The 23062-nt window shown below is 38.9% G+C and overlaps 2 protein-coding genes across 3 annotated transcripts in view; one reads left to right on the top strand and one right to left on the bottom strand.

Moving 5' to 3' along the window:
• Positions 1-10817, top strand: part of ELMOD2 (ELMO domain containing 2) — a 31575-nt gene extending 20758 nt beyond the window's left edge. For both annotated transcript variants that reach the window (XM_043568330.1, XM_043568339.1), the window contains exons 8-9: positions 348-481; positions 7231-10817. In XM_043568330.1, coding sequence (XP_043424265.1) covers positions 348-481; positions 7231-7376 — 280 coding nt within the window. In that variant the 3' untranslated portion in view covers positions 7377-10817. The remainder of the gene's footprint in view (positions 1-347; positions 482-7230) is intronic.
• A 4358-nt stretch (positions 10818-15175) lies between these two features.
• On the bottom strand, positions 15176-22524 carry UCP1 (uncoupling protein 1). Its single transcript, XM_043568319.1, has 6 exons — positions 22045-22524; positions 21204-21402; positions 19512-19712; positions 19311-19412; positions 18176-18356; positions 15176-15371 (listed from the first exon to the last, which is right to left on the bottom strand). Exons 1-6 carry the CDS (start codon positions 22168-22170, stop codon positions 15257-15259), a joined length of 924 nt encoding a protein of 307 aa, XP_043424254.1. The 5' UTR covers positions 22171-22524; the 3' UTR covers positions 15176-15256.
• Positions 22525-23062: the final 538 nt, after the last annotated feature.

Raw genomic sequence — 23062 nt, 5'->3', positions numbered from 1 at the left:
ATCCATTCATCAGTCAGTGGACACTTGGGCTCTTTCCATAATTTAGCTTTTGTTGATAAAACTGCTATAAACGTCAGGGTGCATGTGCCCCTTTGAGTCAGTATTTTTGTATCCAAAGCTTCATTTTTACTTTCTTAGATTATATCCAGAAAGTCAACAGAACTCTAAAAGAACAGAAATCTTTTATCTATTCTGGTTTATTTTTCTTAATAGGTAGAGATTATTATAGAATCAATACTGTATTAGAAATGGATCAAAGTAACTTTTCACTGATTTCTTGCATAATTTTAAAGTTATTTTATGAGCTGTTTGGCTAGCTGGTATAACTGGTAATGTTTCTGACATAGGTATTCTTATGCAATAGTTGGAATCAACCTTACTGAGATGGCTTATAGCTTGCTAAAGAGTGAAGCTTTGAAGTTTCATCTCTACAACTTTGTTCCTGGTATACCGACAATGGAACACTTTCATCAGTTTTATTGTGAGTATTAAAATGACTTAAAAGTAGATATTTCTAAGAGAATCTTTAAATCATTAGGAAGATATATAATTTAATATCTCTATTAAGTATATAACTTATGCTTTTATTTAGGGTCTTTGAAAAACAGGGAAATAATGGTAGATGGGTCCCCAAGAGTATTTTACCATCAGTTTCTATATTTGCTGAATAAAAAAATTCAGCAAGGCAGTTTTTTCACATATATGCAAATTTAGGATTTATGCAGTTTTTCTGTAGACATCCATTTTTGTAGTCAACTATAAAATGAATTTTCTCTCTTGAATACTGGTTAGTGAATGCTGCTGAGTCAAGGACAGGCCATTCACAGATTATTTTGTTAGTCTTGTAAGAAAATTTAAAGGAACGTTCCCCACCTCCTGTCCCCAACCCACCCCCTTTTCAAGGCCAGGTTTTCTTGTATTAGGTTGGTGGTACTTAATAACTGTTCCTAATGCTGTCATTATTACCACTGTTCCATTAACTTTTATTGTGATGGTATTTGCACACTGAAGGTTTAATCAAATGAACTTATCTCGTGAAGCTATTGCTCAGAGGCAAAGAATTTAAACCTAGCATAGTTTCCCATTCTACTTTTCTTGATCTTTTTGTAACACCTTTTGCATGCTGGCAGGATATAGGAAACTAGTTAGGTAATAAATTGTGGAATCATAACTTCTTCATCATCATTGTTGAAGGTGTCATCCAAGTCTCTCCTTCACATAGCCTCCCCGGCCTTCACTTGATCTCTTACTCCCGGCGTGTCGCTTCCTAAATTTCTCTTGCCTTTATCTACTTTTTCCCATCCCCCTTGTAACTGCATGACATCAGGCTTTTGTTACTAGATTACTGTTTTAGCTTTTTCACTAGTCTTTCTCTGATGACCTTCTTCCAGTTCTTCTACACATTGAAGATAGGACTATTTAAAATGAAAATCTAGGGGCGCCTGGGTGGCTCAGTCAGTTAAGCGTCCGACTTCGGCTCAGGTCATGATCTCATGGTCCGTGAGTTTGAGCCCCGCGTCGGGCTCTGTGCTGACAGCTTGGAGCCTGGAGCCTGCTTCCGATTCTGTGTCTCCCTCTCTCTCTGACCTTCCCCTGTTCATGCTCTGTCTCTCTCTGTCTCAAAAATAAATAAACATTAAAAAAATAAAATGAAATGAAATGAAAATCTAATCGTTTTGCTCCACTGCCTACAATTCTTTAAAAGGTTCCATTAGAAGGCCTTTCATAATCCATACCTTGGTAACTTCTCCAGGTTCATCTTCTGCCAAACACCAACTCCCCACAGTCTGAAATTTAGGCACCCTGGTCTTCTTTTAGTTGAGCAAATGTGTCGTGCTCTCTCTTGACTCTGGACCTTTCACTCTGCCTGGAGCACTGTTCTGGTCGCTCCTTTCTTTCTAGGTGATGCTACTCATCTTTCAAATCTCAGTTTAGACATGACGTTCTCAAGTCTTATCAGAGACTTTGTTCCTTCGGCTACCCATTTCTTTATTATTCTTCTCTTCTCTTTTGGAATATTTTTATCAGAACTAGTGACCTGCTTTGGTATCTCCCATTCATTCATTCATTCACTTGCTGTGTGTCAGATGCTGTTCTGGGCACTGGGGATATGGCAGAAATGAGGCAAAATCTCTGCGTTTATGGAGTCTTCATTTTCCAAACCAAAACGAAACATTCCCTTAGTGCGGCATCTACCTTCAGTTACCACTCCCATTTATCTGCTCCCCTTCGTTGTTGAACTTTTAAAATAAATGCTGTTTTCACTTCCTAACTGCTCATCTTTTTTCTAACTCCAGTTTGGTTTCTCTCCCTACTACACTGCTAAAACGGATTTTTTCAAATACATGAACAACTTTTTTGTTGCCAGATCCACTTGCCACCTTTTTTTTCTTTGTGTTATTTGATACTTTTAGCAGCACCAGGCTTAAATGACCATGCCTTTCTTCTTGCAACCTTATCTAGGCTTTTCTGATGGCACATTCTTTTGTCTTTTCTCTGGCCCCAACTGACTCATCCATAGACTTTTTATGCTGAGCCTTCATCTACTCCCTTACTAAATGTAGGAGCACCTCAGAGCCCAGCCCTAGACCCCCTTCTGTCTTCAGCCCTTCATTCTATCTCCAAGTGGTTTTATCTAGTCCCCTGTTTGACATACCATATATGTACTAGTGATGCCAAAATGTACATCTTAAGGCCAACCTCTCTCTTTAGCCTCCAGCATTTGGATGTCTAGATTTTTTTTTTTAATGGAAAAGGTTAAAGGATCTCATGGGATGGGCACACAAAGTAGGAGTTGATACAATGTGTTTTCAGATGGAGGGTCAGGTTTTTCAGGTCCCTAGGACCCCTGTCGATGATCTGCCTAGGGGCACTGGTTTCCTTTACCATAGCAGAGTTATCATTGTAGTTTTATTTATACACCCTCCTGGCCCTTCCTGACTGTACTGGAGATGTCTCCATGCCTTGGCTGCTCCCAGATACAAATCGTGAAACCGGGTCAGTATAGCCCCAGCATACCTATCCATTAGTACAGACTCTAAGTCTGTGTGTTCATCCTATGAGCTGGGAAGAGACCCTTCCTTGCCTTGGGTCAAGCTCAGCCAGTTTCCTTTTTTAGGGGTTGGGCGTTTTGAACAGATTTTTATCCAAATCTGCATCATCTTTTCCCTGTTCTCCAGGTCTTATCTTTCATCTTGTTGCCAGGGAACTATTTATCCCCATTAATCTTGTTTGATTTACTCCCTTAAACCTCTCATTGACTTTTAGCATAGTGTCTAGACTCCTGGGACTTCACTGATGGCCTCTGATAATTTGTTTTCTCTATGAAATATATGCTTGTTTAAAGATGCCAATTGAACATAAAACAAATATAAAAAGAAACAATCAAAAAATTCTCCCCTCTCCCAAATTAAACATTTTACCATATTCAAGTAAATGCAAAGTGTGGTAGGTAAGAACTCAGTGCAAAATGACTTCTGCCCAGTATTTTTGCCCCTATTTATGGGTAACACGAGCATCTTTGGATATTGTTGATCTCAGTGCCCTCAGCATCAACATCTTGTTTGGCTCCTGTCTAGGAAGAGCATCAAGGTAATATCTGAGATGCAAAAGTCATTATAGGACCTTCTCAGTTGCCTTGTTTTTATCAGTTCTAGATTCATAAGAGCTGTGCATCATCCTAGAAACAATTAAGCTTATGTTTCAAATTTCTTGGAACATTTAAAGCAAACACACACACACACACACACACACACACACACACACCTCTCTTAATCTTATACACTGGAGTTTCCTCCCCCAAATTGATTTTTATACCCTTTACTGTAAAGTTTTATGTCTTTTTTAAAAAAATCTTTGTTTATTTATTATTATTATTAATGTTTATTTATTTTTGAGAGAGAGCACACATTGAGCGGGGGAGAGAGAGGGGGACAGAGGATCCAAAGCGGGTTCTGTGCTGACCACAGAGAGCCTGACGCGGGGCTCAAACTCACGAACTGCAAGATCATGACCTGAGCCGAGGTTGGATGCTCAATCTATTGATCCACCCAGGTGCCCCTAAATGCTTATTTTTTGAGAGAGAATGAGCAGGGGATTGGCAGAGACGGGGGGAACAGAAGATCCAAAGTGGCCTCTGTGCTGACAGCAGAGACCCGATGTGGGGCTCTTACTCAAGCTCTGTGAGATCATGACCTGAGCCGACACAGTTTAACTGAGTCACCCAGGTGCCCCTGAAGTTTTTTGTCTTAATTAAGGTTTTATTCTTATATTCTTTATTTTTAGATATTCTTTTTAGATACTCTTTTAGATATTCTTTTTTAGGTATTTAAATATTCTTTATTTTTAAGAGCATATTCTAACTAGAAAATAATTTCAAACCTTATTTGTTGGGGGACTGGGCCCAGTTCATTTGCACAAATCAATTCCAAGGTCAAAGTTTTTGTGTAGAATAAAGAACTATAAGAAGATTAGCTTTCACATATATTATTTCCCTGTGATATATCTCCATCTCCCATTCCCCTTGTTATCCCTACTGCTTTTTTGTTGTTGTTACTGTTCTCTATAGACAAGGCTGGAAACAAGTGAGTGCCAATTCAGTTTCTTAGCTCCATTGTCACCCTTGTGTTGTATGTCAAAAATGCAAGCAGATATCCAGTGTCACCTGAGTGGTTTGGTGATTCAAAAAAAAATAACTCAAGTTTGTATAACAGAAAAGTTATGGCTCAATAACAACTTTATTGAGGTATAATTTATATACCATAACATTCACCCATCTCAAGTGAAAAATTCAGTGAGTTTTGGTAAATTTGCTGAGTTATACAACTAACACCATAGTCCACTTTTAGAACATTTTTATCATCCCAATAAATCCCTCATGCCAGTTTACAGTTAATCCCTGTTCCTATGGTTACCTTCTTTTAACCCCTTTTGGAAAACCTTAAGTGCCCCTGTGGCTTTGGTCAGGGACAGTAAAAGCATACGGGGAATTTTGAGGTTAGAAATTTTGTATGGTGTTTCTGTTGAGTCTAGTGTTTGAAACCTCCTAGAGGCAAAACAGCAATAGATGTGCTTTGTGGATACAACTCTTTTCCATCCGTTTCTGCAAGGCTTTCAGAGTCTTGCAAGGCCCTGTCAGCCCTCTGTAATTTTGTTCTCATCTCCTGCAGTTTCCTGATGTCTCATTAAATCAATTAAGCCATTATAGTCTCAGGCTGGTCTTTCTCTGAGACCAGTTTACATTATAAACCAACAACTCAGTTCTGAAGCAAGAAATTGCTAGTACCTTATACTGGAGCAGTTTGTTCGAAACCTAAATACTCATTTGCTTAGGCAGTAATGAAAAGCAATTTAGAGGACTTACAAGAATGGTAAATAGATGAGATATAATTGCCAAATATAATTAAAACAAAAATATCAAGTTTGCATAGATGTCTTAGTTTTCATACTACCCAACATACTAATCTCCAAATTTTTTATTGTATATCCCTATCAATATATTGGGAGTAGGCATGGGGGGGAGCACAGGTTCAATTTATATATGAATATATAATTTCTATAGATGTACTATTCTAATGTATGCACAAAGTAAATTTTGAATGAAATGAAAATTAAAAACAATACCACTTAAAAATAAGTACAAGATTACCATTCTCAGTTTGGCTTTTGGGAATGAAAAGCCCTCTGCTCAAAGAGGCCTTATTCTTTGCTGTTCTCATATATCCTAGTTAACAAAAATCTGTTTTATCATATCAAGAGATTACTCTGAAATCTTTCTTAAATTGGCCTTCTTATGAAGTGATATTTCAATGTTGAAATGTCATGGTTCTTAACTGTTAGTATTTGCTTTATGACTAATTTCTAAAATGGAATTCACTTTTTTTCATACTAAGTGATTATGATAATCTAGCCACACTTTTATGTAGTAACTGTCTTTCCCTCCCCTCCTCCATTTATCTGAAATAAGTCACCTCTATGCCTTATTAAAAATCCTCTCAGAAGAGGAAATGAGATTCTGGTGGATACAAAGTCTAATTTATAACATAATGGAGACCACTTGCAGACTATATGATTTGGGCAAGTTACTTAAGCTCTCAGGGCACCTGGCTGTGTCAGTCACTAGAGCATGCGATTCTTGATCTCAGCATCATGAGTTCTAGTCCCATGTTGGGCATAGAGATTACTAAAAAAAAAAAAAAAAAAAAGTAAAAACTCTCTGTGCCCCCCATTTCTTCATCGGTAAAACGGGAATAACAATACCACACCATAGGCTTGCTGGGAGAGTAAATACACACATGAGCAAGTGGTGAGCATGACTATAGTAGCATTTGTTAAATACATATATTTGGTTGAATCCAAATATGGTTTAAGAGTGATTTTAAATTCACATTTTTTGCTTGTAAATGTATCTATTTATGTTTTTATTTTTATTATGTACTGTTAATACTTTGAGGGTTAACTTGGCTACTGTCATGAAGATATTGAAAAACAAAAACATTAAGCCTACTATTTAGAGTTTGTGTATACTTTTTTTTTAGTGTATATGCTGCTGAAGCAAGCACTGCGTATTCTTTTTAAAAAGAGAAGATGTTGATAGTTCATTGAAGAAAGTAGAAATAATTATTAGATTTATAAATCAATAGAAAACGGCTTTTGTGTACTTTATCCTTGTCTAATGTCTTCTTGTTATTTCAGATTTTTTGTTTACTTGAGGGGGGGTGGGGAGAGAGAGAGAAAAAGAGAGGGGGGTGGGTGGGGAATCCCAAGCAGGCTCTGCACTGTCAATGCAGAGCCCAACGAAGGGTTCAAACTCACGATCCTTGAGATCATGACCTGAGCTGAAATCAGGAGTTGGACGCTTAATCAACTGAGCCACCCAGGTGCCACATTTTCTCATTACTTTCATATTTGTGTTTCAGGGGTCTCTGGGAATAACTTTTTTTCCTATTCCCAAGGCATCTTTTGACAGTACTGTATCTCTTACATTTGAGGGATTTTATTGATACTTGAGACAAACAGTAAATATACTAAATATTTTATTGAAATTCCTGCTTATTTTGAACAAAAATATTTCTTACAAGGTTTTTCAGGTTTCTAGTAGTTTAATATGATTCCTGATTATTGTATTTTAATATATAACTTAAAGGATGGTCCTGTACTTTAAAATGAGGTGGTTTGGTTGTGATTTCCCTACTGAGACTATATTTATGTTTTGTTTTTCTTTAACCGCAGGTTACCTTGTCTATGAATTTGACAAGTTTTGGTTTGAAGAAAAGCCAGAAAGCATTATGTATTTCAACATGTATAGAGAGAAGTTTCATGAAAAGATTAAAGGACTCTTACTGGATTGTAATGTATCACTTACTTTAAAAATATGAATCATCCGTAGTATCTTCTATTTCTACCACATTTTGCACACACAACAGAATTTATATGTTGTAATAGAAAGTATCTGATCAATTACACTCCTTATATATAATTTCCTACAAAAAGATTTCAGAAATTCTATTTAAGAAAGCTAGTGGACAATCAGTGTATGTTTACAGTTGTTTATACACTGTTTTCCAAAGGTACCTTATCCTTCCAAAGATCCCTTCTGTAGAGTCCTGTGAACTACAGTTTGGAACTTGGGACTTAGCCCGTGTAGTGTAAAAGTACAAATCAGGTATTTGTATTTAATTGGTTGATTAAAATGTGTGAGAATCAGTTTTCATTTTTATGTGTTGTACTATCAAGTCAGTATCGTAACCTTTCAAAGCTCTTTTAAGATTTTTTTGTGTTTTAGTTTGGAGATGATTGTTCTTTTTCTGTGTCATGTTTTCTTCCTAGGTTAATTAACAGGAAGAGTAGTTCTTCATGGTTTTCTTTGTTTGCATCTCAATCACATGCCCTAATGTTGCTTCATTAGTAGCAAAAAGCATTGATATGTCAGACAGGATAAAGAATCATGGCCTCTTTTTTTTTTGGTTTCCCTGATTATTTAGCATAATGGATAATGAGAGAATGACAGTATTGGTGACTAGCTTTTTTGTTTCTAAATACCACACTTTGAAATATCACAGTGGTATTTTAAAGCTTAAAAGCATTTTCTCATCTTCAGTTATTTGCTTTTCAGTCAGTTGTAGAAAAGAATAATAATGCTTGGTGCGAAGGCCTTTTATGAGGCTTCTCTGCCTGTGAGTGTTTATGAAAAGAGATGTATTGGCTAAGAAAATCTAGACTGTATTCGAAAGACAGTGGCTATTTCAATAAAACTGTCTTTGAACTTATACAAAAGGAAAACTTAAAGCTTTTCAAAAATACTGGTGAAACATCATTGGTTTATTTTATGTACGATTAACTGTTGCTTCTTTTTGCTTTGCCTCCATGGTGTTTCTGGATAATGGTATATGGACTTTATGGGTATTCTTTGAGTTAGTGGTCTGTGGGATTCAAAAGTAGCCTAAGGATGATGACTGTGCATTTCGTATAGCTTTATTCTCCTAAAATCTCAGGAGGGCATCAAGTGCTGTCAAGGATTATATAGTGATGAGCTTCTCATGGGAATGATTTCTTCCTTGTGTGTTTTAGACATTTGTACTCCTAGCAAAACTAAAAGAGTTTAAAGATAGGTTTGTCTGATCACTAAGTTCTTAAATCCTACAGAAACCGGCCTATTAAAGACATATTTTAAATATGATGAGAGTTAGCCCGTCTTTAAATGTGTATATCAGGTGCTTAAGGACTGACTCATGTGGTAGCAAGACCCGAGACTTTCATTGTTCGTTCATGTCTCTTGACAGACCTCTTTCTGCAAACTTGTCAGAGAGGTAAAAAACACCTGAGTGGAAAGTAACAGATGCAGTGTCATATAGCACACACATTGAAAGTGCAGCATCAAAACTATTACTTTCTCAACAGGATAAAACACGTAAAACTTGGGTTCACTTTATTATTGATTGTGGTGGTTTAGTGTCTCCATATCACAGGCATTTAAAGTTGGTTTCTTGTAGGAGACTTCTAAACCCTGGGATTATCTCAATTTTTTCTTTATGTTTTCAGTGCATTAGTTTCTAGCTCTGCAGCTCTAGGAGATGTAGCAAAATCCTGGTAAGGATCAGGTGCTAACCATTAAAGCTCATTTTATAGTGTTTACTATTACATGGAAAGCAATTCTGTTAGTCTTTTAATGTTTATGCTGAAAATTCTTACCTTTATATTTTAATCTTTCAACAGCTGAGGTCTTGAACTGATTTAAACCTTTGTCAGTATGCTTAATAAAGAATGACACAAGTATGTATGGAAGGGAAAACTTTTTAAAGTAATCAAGTTTTTCGCTTTCTATGGAGGAAAAACACTTTGTAATAATGTTTTGAGAATGTCATTTGAAAGTTTGGTCAGTAATATGTTCTTTAAATCCATCACTGTTTGTACAATATAGATATTGTCCTGCTTTTGCTTCAGATACTCAATAACCATTTCAGAAGCTCTGTAGTGAATTGGTCTAAAAGATACCAATAAATTCTAAAGTTTGATAGTCTGGAAGCCAAGCTAAGCGTCCCCACTTGTAAATTAGAATGTAACATAGTGACATACATGAAAAAATATAATTGTGTCTCCTGTCCTATTTTTCCTTGCTTTCAGCATATGTGTGTTAGAATTTTATGTAGTCTTAAAATCCATGTTTAGAATCTTCCCTGTTTCTGTAATAATGAATAAAATACCAAAGTAGTGATAGAATTGAAGTAGCAGGAAAATTATGTTTGTTTTAGCATCAGAAAAGTGAATCGATGTTAAAATCAATTTTTGTATATGCCAGATCAAAGAGAGCGTGCCAGTGACAAGAATGGTGTAAAAATAGAATTATACTGGTCGTAGTTCAAGTATGTTCTGAAAGACAATCTTTAGGGAAATGGGAGAATCAGGGGATATCAGTATGTCAGTGAACCTAGATCAGCCTCTCTTTGTATATAAATATGGTGATATAGTTAGATATAAAAATCAGTGTCTTACTGGCACCAGTTTAGAAAACAGGATCTTTTTCTTAAAAAATGCCCATCCTGATTTTTTTTCTACTTTAACAGCTACTTGGATTTGTATGTATTTTTCTATGTGAAAAATATATGTACTCTTCATTTTTATTCCAGTATTAATAATTGTTTAAATACTGTTTCTCCCCTTTGCATTCAGCGAAATAGAACTTGGTCAAAGATTTGCTCAAAGGAGCAGCATTACATGAGTGGAAAGTGGAATGCTCGTTTCCAGAGCAGAAAAGATTACACACTATCATGGCACAGAAGAGAAGTTTGGCTTGGAGGGCAATAATGTTTAGAATTAATGATCAGGGGCCAGCAGCTATTTTCTCAGGATAAAGGGTCCACCTAACTTCTCTCTGAACAAGTCTGGGGAGGCTTCCTTTCCATTTTCACATCTATGAACCTCTCCACACAAGCAGATTTTTAACAAAGACGAAGGGACTTATTAAACATCTGAGAGAAATCATGAGTGAGCTGGTTCTTTTTTTCTGGCTTCACCTTTTGACAAGAAAAAGTTTAAATGTAGTTCAGGTAAGACCTAACTATTATAGGGCAGTCCTTTTTTTTTTTTCTTTCTTTCTTTTTTTAATTATAGGGCAATTCTGTGGTTCTGTTAATGTATTAAAAAAATAAGCAGTGGCTTTCCCTGGGGGAAAAAGTGCTGGTTGTCAACTTAAAGAAATCGATTTTTGTCTACTTTGGGTAAAACAATTAACTTCATATGTAAAAGCAATAGTTTAAATGTGATGTCATTTTGTTCAGAATGTTGTGAACAAATAAAAAAGTGTGTCAAAATTGTTACAAGCCGCTCTGCTAATCCTTCTGTCTCTTCCTATCCTCCCCATCCCTTACTTAAGCCATTTATGTTCATGAAACAGTGACTTCCTTATTTAACCCTTTAATCATGTTCCTATAGGGTAAATCAGAATACACAGAAAATTTTTTGTTTTTGTGACTAACTCATCCACTAATTACCTATTTAAGATGTTATTGGGTAACAACAATTGGTTATGAGACCAGAAAAGAGCTGGAAAAAAAAGAAAAGAAGCTACCACTCCCACCCCCCCCCCCCATTCTTACAAAGGATAGGAATAATTCATACTGCACTGCAGTGTGCTTTTCTTAACTTTACAGTGTATCTTAGATACATTTTTATATTAATACATGGCTTCCTTATTCTATTTATTTACAGCTGCAGAGCATTCCTCTGTGTGTGTATCATTCTGAACTAAACAAAAATACTACATATGGAACTGGTTGGATTCAGCAAATGAACTTTATTAAAGCTAATACTAATTATAGCTTTAAAATGTATGTATTAGAAAAAAGTGGCTGAAAATTAAAGACAAAGCAGTCATCTCAAGGAGTTTGGCGAAGATCAAAATAAATGTAAAGAAAATAAAGAAGGAGATATTAAAGGTCAGAGCTTAGATGCATGGAATAGAAATGCATACAATAGAATCAACAAAAGTAAAAATCTGTTGCCTGGAAAGACTAGTAATACTGATTAACCTTGGTGAGATAAATAAAGAATAAGGGGGGCGCCTGGCTGGCTCAGGTCAGTTAAGCATCCAACTCATAAATTCAGCTCAGGTTGTGATCCCAGGGTCGTGGGATGGAGCCCGATGTCGGGCTCTGTGCTGAGTATGTAGCCTGCTTGGGATTCTCTCTCTTTCTCTCTCTCCCTGCCACCTGTTCATACTTCCTCTCTCTCTGAAGTAAAAATTTTTAAAAATTTTAAAGAATAAGGAAGAAAATAATGATATCAAGAATTGAGTGTGAAACATCACTACAGATCCTGCAAATACTGGAAAGAAAATGTATTGAGGATAACCTCAAAAATTTGAAAATTGAGATGGGATATAAACATTTCTAGAAAAATATAACTTACCAAAACAAAACTGTACAAAAAGAAATAGGGAATCAAAAAGTCCTAGCACTATTAAATGGATTCAGTAATTAAAAACCTTTCCATTAAAAAACCTACAGTTCCGTGTAGCTTGCACTGGTGAGTTAGCACATTTAACGATAAAATGGTAACAATTTTCATAATCTTTTCTAAATAATGAAGGGTGGACACCGTATAATTCATGAGACTATCATAATCTTGATGACTCAACCCAACCAGGACAGAACAAAAAAGAATAATTATATGCTAATGTCACTTTGGATGCAGTAATCCTAAATAAAATAGAAGCACACTGAAATCCAGAAATATATTGAATTTCATATATTACATAATAAATAATGAACTGCATATAGATCTGCTGTTTTAATGTGTGATCAATTATAGCTCAGTTGGGTTAATTCCCAGAATAAAATTAATGAAATTTACCACGTTAATATTTGAAAATCACATGATGATCTTAAAAGTCGCAGGAAAAGCATTTGATAAAAACTCGACATCCATTCATGTTAAAAACATAGCAAATGAGAAATAGGGGTTACCTTAATTTTACAAAATGTGTCTTTATAAAATAAACCCTAGCAAATATATTTAACGGTAAAATGTCTGGATCAGAAATAAGAAAGGGTGTCACCACTTGTATCAGTCAGCTTTTGCCACAGGAACAATCATACATACAAAAATATACAACCAATCATACAAAAATCTTAGGGGCATACAAAAAAGCATTTCCTCCTCACACATGGGTAGGCCAACCAGGCAGCTTTGCTAATCCCAGCTGGATTCAGCTGGCCTTAAATATAGGTCGTGGGTTTGCTTCTTGTCAGCTCCATGTGACTTGTGCGTCTGGGACCAGTGGGCTACCTGATTTATGCTCTTTATACGGTGCAGCAGAAGCACAGAAACAACAAGCCCAGTGGCTCAAAGGTATTTCAGGCCTTTGCTAACATCATGTCCACCAAGGTTCGCTTGGTCATCTAGCAGGTCACATGGACAAGTCCAACATCAATGAAACAGCGAAATATACTCTATTAGGAAGGGGTAAGGAGTGAACATTTGAGTAATCCAAATCGTCACAGCACATCTGTTCAAAGTTGTGCTAGAAGTCCCACCTGGTGCAGTAAGACAAGTGGATGGAAAGAAAGAAAAGTGACTATTCATAAGTGATATATGTACATAGAAAATCCAAGAGAATTGATCAGATATCAATGGTAGAGGAGGAATCAAGGGTGATCATTTATCAAGGGTGATCATTTATCAAGGGTGAGGGATTCTGGCTAAACCTATTCAGCCTGATTTTTTGCTAAAACTGAGCTCTTGAAGACATGCCTAACAATGACACTTCTTGGGAAAACACGGCTCAGAGGAGCCTGATTACAGTTTGGTCAAAGGGGAGCATCTTGTTACTACTGCCTATTGCCTGAGCAAGATTTCAGCAAAGAAACAAAGTTTTATGTTTTCTTCCTAATCCTTGACAGAAATATGCAGCTGTAAGGTGGTGATCTTTCATCATTTGGATTCCCCCAGAATCAGACCTAGAGATAAAGAAGTGTCATTCATTTGGGAGGTGATCCCAGGAAGTGCTGGTAAGGGAGTGGGGAACCGAGGGAGGGAACTGAAGTCCTCCCATTAAGGGTATTTTGTATTAAGTAAAATAACACTGTGTGTAACTGGATTCTGAGCCCTTGGATGAGGGTGAGGGGTGACTCCATCTGAGGATAAGGGGACTGAAGTATTTATACACCAACTCTCATCAGTTATTGGGCAAGGGCCCTCCCAGGGGTGTGTTATTTTCCCTGCACTTCTAGCATGCCATGCACAGGTGTGCAAAGATGGCTCTGATGGCCAGAAGACCCTGTAGAGGTGCTGACATGACAATAGGAAGTCAGGCCCATGTGTGCTAAAGTGGTGAGAGCAGGGTGACGGATGAGGGATATTGAAGACATTTGCTACAAGACACTTTTGCAGGTAACAACAGGGGAAATAAGCACCAGGGAAAAACCTCATAAAGTCAAGGGGAAAAAGACAACAGTAGATATAACATGGAGCCGATAAAAACAAATAGAATGCTGCCTGACAGCCTGTGGGCTTCCTGGACCTTGTGTCATTCCTTGTTTGGGGTTGAAAACAAGCTTGGACCATGTCTTATACTTTGTAAATCTCTTGTTTATTCTTTCCCTGTCTCTTCGGCACTCAGTTTGTAGGCATGAAAAAATGGTTACTGCAGGTGTTAAAAATGGATTTAGCTTTGCTGGAAAGATGCCATGAAGATTCATTTTTATCCCAGTAGAAATCTAAGACTGTTCCTGTATCTAACCAAAGGTACCTTCTGGCTCAAAAATGCTGTAACTCTGGGATAGATACCACGATTCTAAAATTTTTTTTAATATTTATTTATTTTTGAGAGAGAGAGAGAGAGAGAGAGAAGGGGAGGGTGGAGCAGAAAGAAAGGGAGACACAGAATCTGAAGCAGGCTCCAGGCTCTGAGCTGTCAGCACAGAGCCTGACATGGGGCTTGAACTCACAAACCATGAGGTCATGACTTGAGCCAAAGTCAGACGCTCAACTGACTGAGCCACCCAGGTGCCCCGACACCACGATTCTAATAACAATAGGCCCAAATGATTATACTGACTTAGATTAGAAGTTGTTAAAAGTGCCATAAAATATAGACTCTAAAAATTAAAAAAAAAAACTAATAATTACATTTAAAGTAAGTTTCTGCCTATTGGTTCTAAAGACCTTCACTTGTTATTGGACCACTTTGTAGTCTAGGTGAACTGCAAGTCTTAGATTCAGATATAGGTCCAAAACGGCAAACCTTTAAAGGTATTAACGGTCCTTTATTGAATATATTAACTTACAACTGGGTTAATAAGTTAAAAGGAAACATTAAATATTTATAAACCTAAGACGCACCGCTCCATTTGCCTCTTCTGGCGACCTGAATTATAATTAAAACATATTAAAGTTCTTCATATCCAATCGTAAGACCCCAGCCCTCCCCAAACAGGCAGATTCAGTCATTTATCTGGACACTGCATTTGCCAGGGTGCATACTGAGTGTTTTGTTTTCTCCCTCTTAAAACACTGAGAATAAAAGTCACAAGAAATAAATACAATTTTTTCTTTAAAACACTCCCTCTTAAAACACTGAGAATAAAAGTCACAAGAAATAAATACAATTTTTTCTTTAAAAAGTCCAAAATTCAATTAGTATTCCTCTATCTTTTTAGGGTGAAATAAAATGAGTAGGTTCTGTTTGTTTTGGATTTTAATTATCTGGTCAGTCAGCACAGATTCCCACCATTGTGTTACATCCTTTTCCTGAAGACGATTATGTGGCACAGTCCATGGTCTGCCTTGACTTCATCAGTTCCCGCTTCAGCTGTTCAAAGCACACAAACATAATGACGTTCCAGGATCCGAGTCGCAAGAAGGAAGGTACAAATCTAGGAAAGTGCACATCACCATTCTCTGAGTTTGTTAGAATTCTTAAAGTTATTGCGGCACAGACAGCTTATGCTTCTCACTGTGCCACTCTTCTCAAATAAAGGCACTTAAAGGTAGCTATTTTTCACCCTTCCCTACTGTGCACCTAAAATAATATTGTCTAAAACTTCTTCAAAACAACAAAACCGAGGTGCTCACATCTAGACACATACATACACAGCCTTCACTCCCACCAAAGCATGTCTCATTCCTGAAGGGGCATTTTCCAATAACTCCCTTTTTTGAGGGGTGGGGAAAGTTCTGATTTGTTTTGCTCTGCTTTCTGGATGGGAGATAGAAACTGTTGAAAGAGGAAAAGGAGAAAGCAAAGAAAAAGTGATGAGTAAGTGGACCGACCATTTTCCAGAGTGAAGAAATTTGTGCTGTCCAGATCTTGGCAATTCTTGTCCTTAAACTGTCAAAAGACTAAGTGCATTTTTTGGTTTTGCTTTTTGTGGGTTGTGTGTGTGTGTGTGTATGTGTTATGTTTAAGAATTATGTCAAACTGTGCAGACCAAATGATTGACTTCAAATGCCTGTTTGCAGCAATGAGATATTCCAGAAAAAGATGTCATTAGTTAAATCTGCCTTGGATAGATTTTTTAAAGAGATCCGGCCTATAAAAATCAGACCCCCAAGGTTTTTGTGTGTGGTTTTGTTTTTTGTTTTGTTGTGTTTTGTTTCGGTCTCAATACATTTCTTCTGACTCCTGGATGGATGTGTGTGTGTGTGTGTGTGTGTGTGTGTGCATATTTTAATTACATATTTTAAATGTTCATAAGTCTACCATTTTACCATTTTAAGTGTGTAGTTCAGTAGCATTAAGTACATTGTGAGCAACCACTGCCCATCTCCAGAACCTTTTGGTCATCCCTAACTGAAACTATACATATTAAACAAGAATTCCCTATGCTCCTACCTCCCCCAGCCTCTGCTAACCACATTCCACTTCTGTCTCTATGAATCTGACTACTCTAGATGCCTCATATATGTGAAATTACACAACATTTGTCCTTCTGGGGCTGGCTCAATTTATTTAGCATAATGTTTTCAGGCTTCATCCTTGTTGTCACATGTATCCCCAAAAGGTTTTAAATTTGAAAAAAAAAATTGTTAAATGGTTAATGGTTGATAACTGATATATCCATTCTAAATTAATTTTGTAATGTATTTCATTTGTATTAACATATAAGTGCTGATTATGGTGAATTGGAACCTTGTGGATAATGTGATTGGTGCATCTATGCTTTTGATAAGGTTTGAGGCATTGCCTTACAATTTTAAAGGGTTATAGAATGTTGTTATATTATCACTAGTTTAGTCCTTATGAAGTTATCCATAAATTAGTTCATACTGTATTTTCTTAGGAAGGTAGTTTCCAATATAATATTGCTTAATGGGAAATGGGATCTACACGATACTAGTTTCTAGGTGAGTATAATAATTATCTAAGCCACACCATTTTCTGCATCACTTTTCCAGGTCAGTGGCAATGATTTTTCTCTACTTTTACTTTAATACAATCTAAAAACCTGAGTCCATCAAGTCACAATAGTGAAAATTCCAGCTATCGCACTACTGGATATTTACCCAAATATAAGAAAGCTAATTCAAAGGGATACATGCATCCTTGTGTTTATAGCAGCATTATTTACAATTGCCAAGATATGGAAGCAGCCAAAGTGTTCATGGATAGATGAATGGATAAATATGTGGTACACACACACACACACACACACACACACACACACAATGGAATATTACTCAGCCATGAAAAGAATGAAATCTTGCCATTTGCAATGACATGGATGGAGCTAGAGAGTATAATGCTAAGGGAAACAAGTCAGTCAGAGAAAGATAAATACCATATGGTTTCACTCATAAGTGGAATTTAAGAAACAAAAAAGCAAAGGGAAAAAAATAAGACAAAGACAAACCAAGAAACAGACCCTTAACTATAGAGAACAAACTGATGGTTACCAGAAGGCGTGTGGAGGATGGGTTAAAAATGTGATAGGGGAGAAGGAGGGCACTTGTGATGAGCGTGGGGTGATGTATGGAAGTGTTTAGGGGCGCCTGGGTGGCTCAGTCGGTTAAGCGGCCGACTTCGGCTCAGGTCATGATCTCGCGGTCTGTGAGTTCGAGCCCCGCGTCGGGCTTTGTGCTGACGGCTCGGAGCCTGGAGCCTGTTTCGGATTCTGTGTCTCCCTCTCTCTGACCCTCCCCCATTCATGCTCTGTCTCTCTCTGTCTCAAAAATAAACATTAAAAAAAAATTAAAAAAAAAAAAGTAAAAGGAAGTGTTGAATCACTATATTTACACCTGAGACTAATAGAACACTGTACATTAACTGGAATTAAAATAAAAACTTGAAATTAAAAACTATTTTTAAAAAATTTAAATAGTAAAAATCACATCCTATTTTCTCTTACTCCTCTATTACACTTTCTCTCCACTTTATAGTTCTCTAGCCCCGATCAGGCAAAATCCCATCTACGTTTCCAATAGACTGGGACCAAGTGAGAGGTCACTGATTTTAAGTGAGCTTCTGATCAAGGCTGAGAAAATTTTAATATCACAGTTTTTAATGTTCTGGCCCAGTGTTGGAGGATTGGAGATACTTACGGCATGGAAAAATAGATACTAAGTATACTGCATAGACAAAGGCTGGTCAGCTATATGTCAACTATTTGGACAAGACAGCACCCCAAAACACATAGATACTGTGAACACAGCATTACAGATAGAGAAGACCATATCCTACCCTTTGAAAAAAGCCAGTGGTCCTTCTTTAGTGAGCATTGTAATTGCACAGCTGGGCACACTTGTGTACTGTCCTGGTGGAGAATTAACAAATCTGGTTTTTACCACATCCACTGGAGAGGACAAAACAGTTGTGCAAAATCCGGCGATGAGAGCTGACACAAAGTGGCAGGGTAGGTCATCTAAAACGGACCAATGAGACAAGTCAGCATCAGACTTTTGAAAGAGGCTTCTAGTTTTCAGTTCTCTATCAGATCCTTATAGAACCTGTTACAATATTTTAGGAACCTATCCAATGGTACTACATTTTAGATAAAAACACTGATGAGCTCCTTATTTAACCAGCTCATTTGGATATAGTGTGGGATGGACTCACCTTCTGAATTACGCTATATAAAGAATAAGATGCCAACAAAGTCCCATATATTAGTATTAAATGAGAATAATGCTGATTAAGAATATAGTTGCATTTTGTTTTTGTTGTAGCAAAACATCTAATATTTAGAGTTTGGGTTTTTTTAATTTATTTTATTTTATTTTATATTTGAGAGAGAGAGAGAGACAGAGCATGAGCAGGGGAGGTACAGAGAGAGAGGGAGACACAGAATCTGAAGCAGGCTCCAGGGTCCAAGCTATCAGCACAGATCCGGACACGGGGCTCAAACTCATGAGCAGTGAGATCATGACCTGAGCCGAAGTCGGACGTTCAACCGACTGAGCCACCCAGGTGCTCCCCCCCCCCACTTTTTTCCTTAAAAACTCTATCTAATGGGGGCACCTGGGTGGCTCAGTCGGTGAAGCATCTGACTTCAGCTCAGGTCATGATCTCAAGGTTCCTGAGTTCAAGCCCTGCATTGGGCCCTCTGCTGACAGCTCGGAGCCTGGAGCCTGCTTCAGATTCTATGTCTCCCTCTCTCTCTGCCCCTCCCTGCTCTTACTCTGTCTCTCTTTCTCTCTCTCTCTCTCTCAAAAATAAATAATCATTTAAAAAAAGTTATATCTAATGTTCAAAATTACTTAATTTTTTAAAAGAGAGAACTGTTACGATTAGGGGGTTTAGTACAATGTGGCTGGAGAAGCTCCAGGATGAAATTGTAAATGCGCAGACCTGGTTGTTATCTACAATAGGAAGTTACCTGCTAGTAGTTTGTTTTTCACGAGGGCCTCCTTCATTAGATCATATGTAACTATCTCTGTACAATTGATGATGACATTTCTCGTCAGATTGGGAGTAGTCCCTGAAAAGAAGAAAATGTTTAATAGCTCCAGTATACGATAAAGTGGTAATTGAATACATGTGTTTTAATAATTATAAAATTCACCTTAAAGTCACTTACCTTTCCAAAGACCTGTCAGGCCTTCCGTTGTTGCTATAATTCTGTAAGCGTTGTAAGTCCCGGTGTATCGGGGTTTGAGACCATGCAGATGGCTCTGTGCTTGAAGTCTGACCTTCACGACCTCTGTGGGTTGCCCTATGAATACTGCTACTCCTCCAGTCGTTAGACCAGCTGAGATCTTGCTTCCTAAACCAGCTGTTGCTATTCAGAGAGAAAAAATATTTATCAAGCAAAAATTAAAAAAAAACAAAAACAAAACAAAAAACCAAGACCCAGAATGCAACTCTGTCTTTTTAATTTTAGTAGTTAGTATTATTCTATCTTTATATCTTTTCTATTTCCCCAATGCTCGTGATGATCATGCACTAAGTATGTGCTAAATCACTATAGGCTAGAAACCTCAAAGTTGACTAGAATTTTTTAAAAAATAAAGACTTTGAAGCACCAAGAAACACAATACTTAGTTCTTTCCTATATTTGGGTCTCTTTTTCTGTATATCCCAACTGGGAGGAGGCACCAGTCACCAGGGAGGCGTAACCTTCCTCTCATCAATGGTGATGTTAATTATTGGACTTCGAGGTCTTAGGAAAATCCCAAGTGGGCAAACGGCCCCCGTATGGGATGTCAAGTGGTATCAGGCTATGAAAGGTTACAAAGGGAACAACAACAACAAAAAGAAGTGAAAAAAAGTGATTTTTGATATAAAATTTTGAAATCTTTTAGCCTAAGTTACTCAAGACAGATATTATTTAATCAACTATAAATAGTCTTGGAGCCCTCCTCTCCCACCCCCACCCCCATGCTCATTCCCGTAATTAAAGTATGGATCAAAAACATTTACTCATCAAGGGCTTTCTCAGTCATTCTGTTTCCTAATCTGTAAAATAGAGACAATAACATCTACCTCATAGAGTCACTGTGTCAGTTAAAATAATATCAATTCAGCACTTAACATACTAACCTGCATATAGGAAGTACAGCAATCCTTTTCCTAACTGTATGATTGTACTCTTTTCTCATCATGCTTGTCTAGGAGCTGAACATACAATAGATAACCATCTTTTAAATTGGCAAGCTTAAGTCCACTGTAGTCCTTCCTCACCGCTGCACCTGACTCGGTTCTCTGGTCTTCTCTAACACTGGAGACCTGACAAGGAAACTCTTAAAGGAAACGAGTTTTTTCCTGTCCTCTCAACTCTCCTCATGAGGTCTGATTTTCTTCCCTTCGGACCAAAGGGTTTCAAGCTTGTTGCATGCCAAAATTTCCAAGAAACTTGTGAGAACATAGATTCCCTGGTCCCAACCTGAGCAATTCAGATTCGGAGGACAAGGCAGTCCTCAGCACTTGGGAGTTTTAACAAGCTCCACTGGTGTTCCTGAGAGACTTTACTGTTTGGAGGACTTTGACTTAAATGTTATTTTGCAGCCCATCCATCTTCTCCAGATGGATATCCAAATGAGGCCCCAAATATCTAGGATCCACCGGGTGATTTTTACAAGTATAAATCTGCATCTGAAAACTGGATTTTGCACACTTTTCTTTCCATGAACGGTGAGTACCAAGCTAATATTGGATGCTTCCTTGACAATTTGTTATGAGGACCACTACCCTGCATGTAACATTGCTTGACCAGAGCTGGGCTCAGGGCATGTCTTTCTATCTGTCCTTCCCAGGAATGTTCCCTGCTTACTTTCTTTCCCTGCGCTGAAGAACTCCTGGACGGTGTCATAGAGGCCGATCCTAAGAGAGGCAAAGCTTATTTGTCTCTGGAGGCCAGCAGGCAGCCCACTATAGAGTTTCATCGGCCCTTCTGTTTTTGCCAGAGTGGTGATTGTTCCCAGGACACCTCTGTACTTAATGGTGCTGGAGGTCTGGCATTCGCCTTGGATCTGGAAATGAGAAAGGACAGGTCAGAGCGAAGTTAAAATTGAGTAAGGGGATCCTAACTGGTGAGGAAAGAACGAAGACTGGCCATAGGTGGTCCTCGGTGGAGGAGAAACTTTAAGCCAAGATTTTTCCGGCTGTGTTCCTATTTTCAGTTCCTTTTTCCTTTTCAGCAACGTCTCCCTATATATCTCTGTATCTCTCTAGCTATGTATATATGCAGAGAGATCAGCTATAATGCACATTTTGAACATTCCCACCCTCCCTGTATAAATTCTCCAGGAGGCCTAAGCGGCAGATGCGAATGTGACCCCTCCAAATTAAGGAAGGCAAAGAGCCTGGCTTGTAAACTGGGAGAGGCTGGTATTGTTAGCCGTTAGAACACTTAATACACCCTAACTTTGGGGGCTTTGGCAGCAGACATGGTCAACCTGCCTTCCGTGGCTTCTTGTGGTTCTTCCGTTACTCTCAAAGCATTCCAGTTTCCCACCCTAATGCATCCAGTGCTGTGACAATGCCGCACCATTTGTTAAGGGGCGGACGGCTGTGCCTTGAGAAGGGGTGGTTAAACCAAAGCGCTTGTCAAAGGGACGCACAGAATAGATGTCCTCCCTCTCCTTGAGACACGTCTCCATCTCGCTCGCTACCTGTAGCCGGACTTTGGCCGTGTCCAGCGGGAAGGTGATCACATCCGCCACACAGGCCGCCACGCCAGCAGAGAAGATCTTGACCGCCATGGTCGGGGGCACGTCCGAGGCTGTCAGGCCCACCATCTTCGCTCAAATTGCGGAGCGACGAGCGGGCGCAAGGACGAAGGACTCGGGCCCCCGCAAGGTGGAATTTCTCCCTGCCTCTCCTCCCCTGTCCCGCTGGGACAGCAAACCGGCTTCCTGACTTCAGAGAGGCGGGGGACGCTCGCAGCTTGGGCGGCGCGCGGTCAGTGGCTGCAGGTGGAACCGGGCGCACCTCTCGTCTTCCCGCCCTCGCGCCGGGAAGGACCAAGGCTCGCTGGCTGGAAGCTCCCGTGCGCCCTGCCAGCGCCGGGTGACTTATATAGGCAGCCGCTCGGGGGCTGCGGCTCGCCAGGTCTCCGCAGACCGGGGGTGGACCTGGCTGGGGCGTGCCCTGGGGCGCCAAGTCCCTCCCACCCGCATCCTCGCCGCGCGCCTGGAGAGCCGGCTTCCACCCCGAAAGCAGTCGCCGCGCACCTAGCATTCTGCGCCCTGCGCCCTGCGTCCGGCACTTTCGAGGGAGGGCGCACCGCAGCAGGCACCAGCCCCGGTCCCAGCTGGGGCCGGGAGCAGGTGCGGGCTTCCTAAACAAGCGCGATCTCGGGGACTCTGGTAAAAGGTCCTGCCGAGCTGGGAATTCACCCAAGCAAGAGTGGAGCGCCCCTTGTACCTTCGGGCACCCTGGGAACCTTGCAGGCATCCCCTCGGCGTCCTTTCCTCTCTTTTTAACTTTTCATCCTCCTTTCTTCTTTCCAACCACCAAATCCAGACCCGGGAAAATCCAAGGCAGGAACCAAGAACACCTTGAATTTTAAAAAGAAATAAAGTGTTTCGTTTGAACGCTTTTTGCAGAGGATGTCAAATGAGATCACTGACATTCTAGAAAGCAAATAGTAAATTGCTAATGCACTCTATGAAGCGAGATATAACTTGC

The sequence above is a fragment of the Prionailurus bengalensis genome, chromosome B1 (genome assembly GCF_016509475.1).
Source record: "Prionailurus bengalensis isolate Pbe53 chromosome B1, Fcat_Pben_1.1_paternal_pri, whole genome shotgun sequence".
Taxonomy (NCBI): Eukaryota; Metazoa; Chordata; class Mammalia; order Carnivora; family Felidae; genus Prionailurus; species Prionailurus bengalensis.
This window is presented reverse-complemented; position numbering and strand designations above follow the sequence as displayed.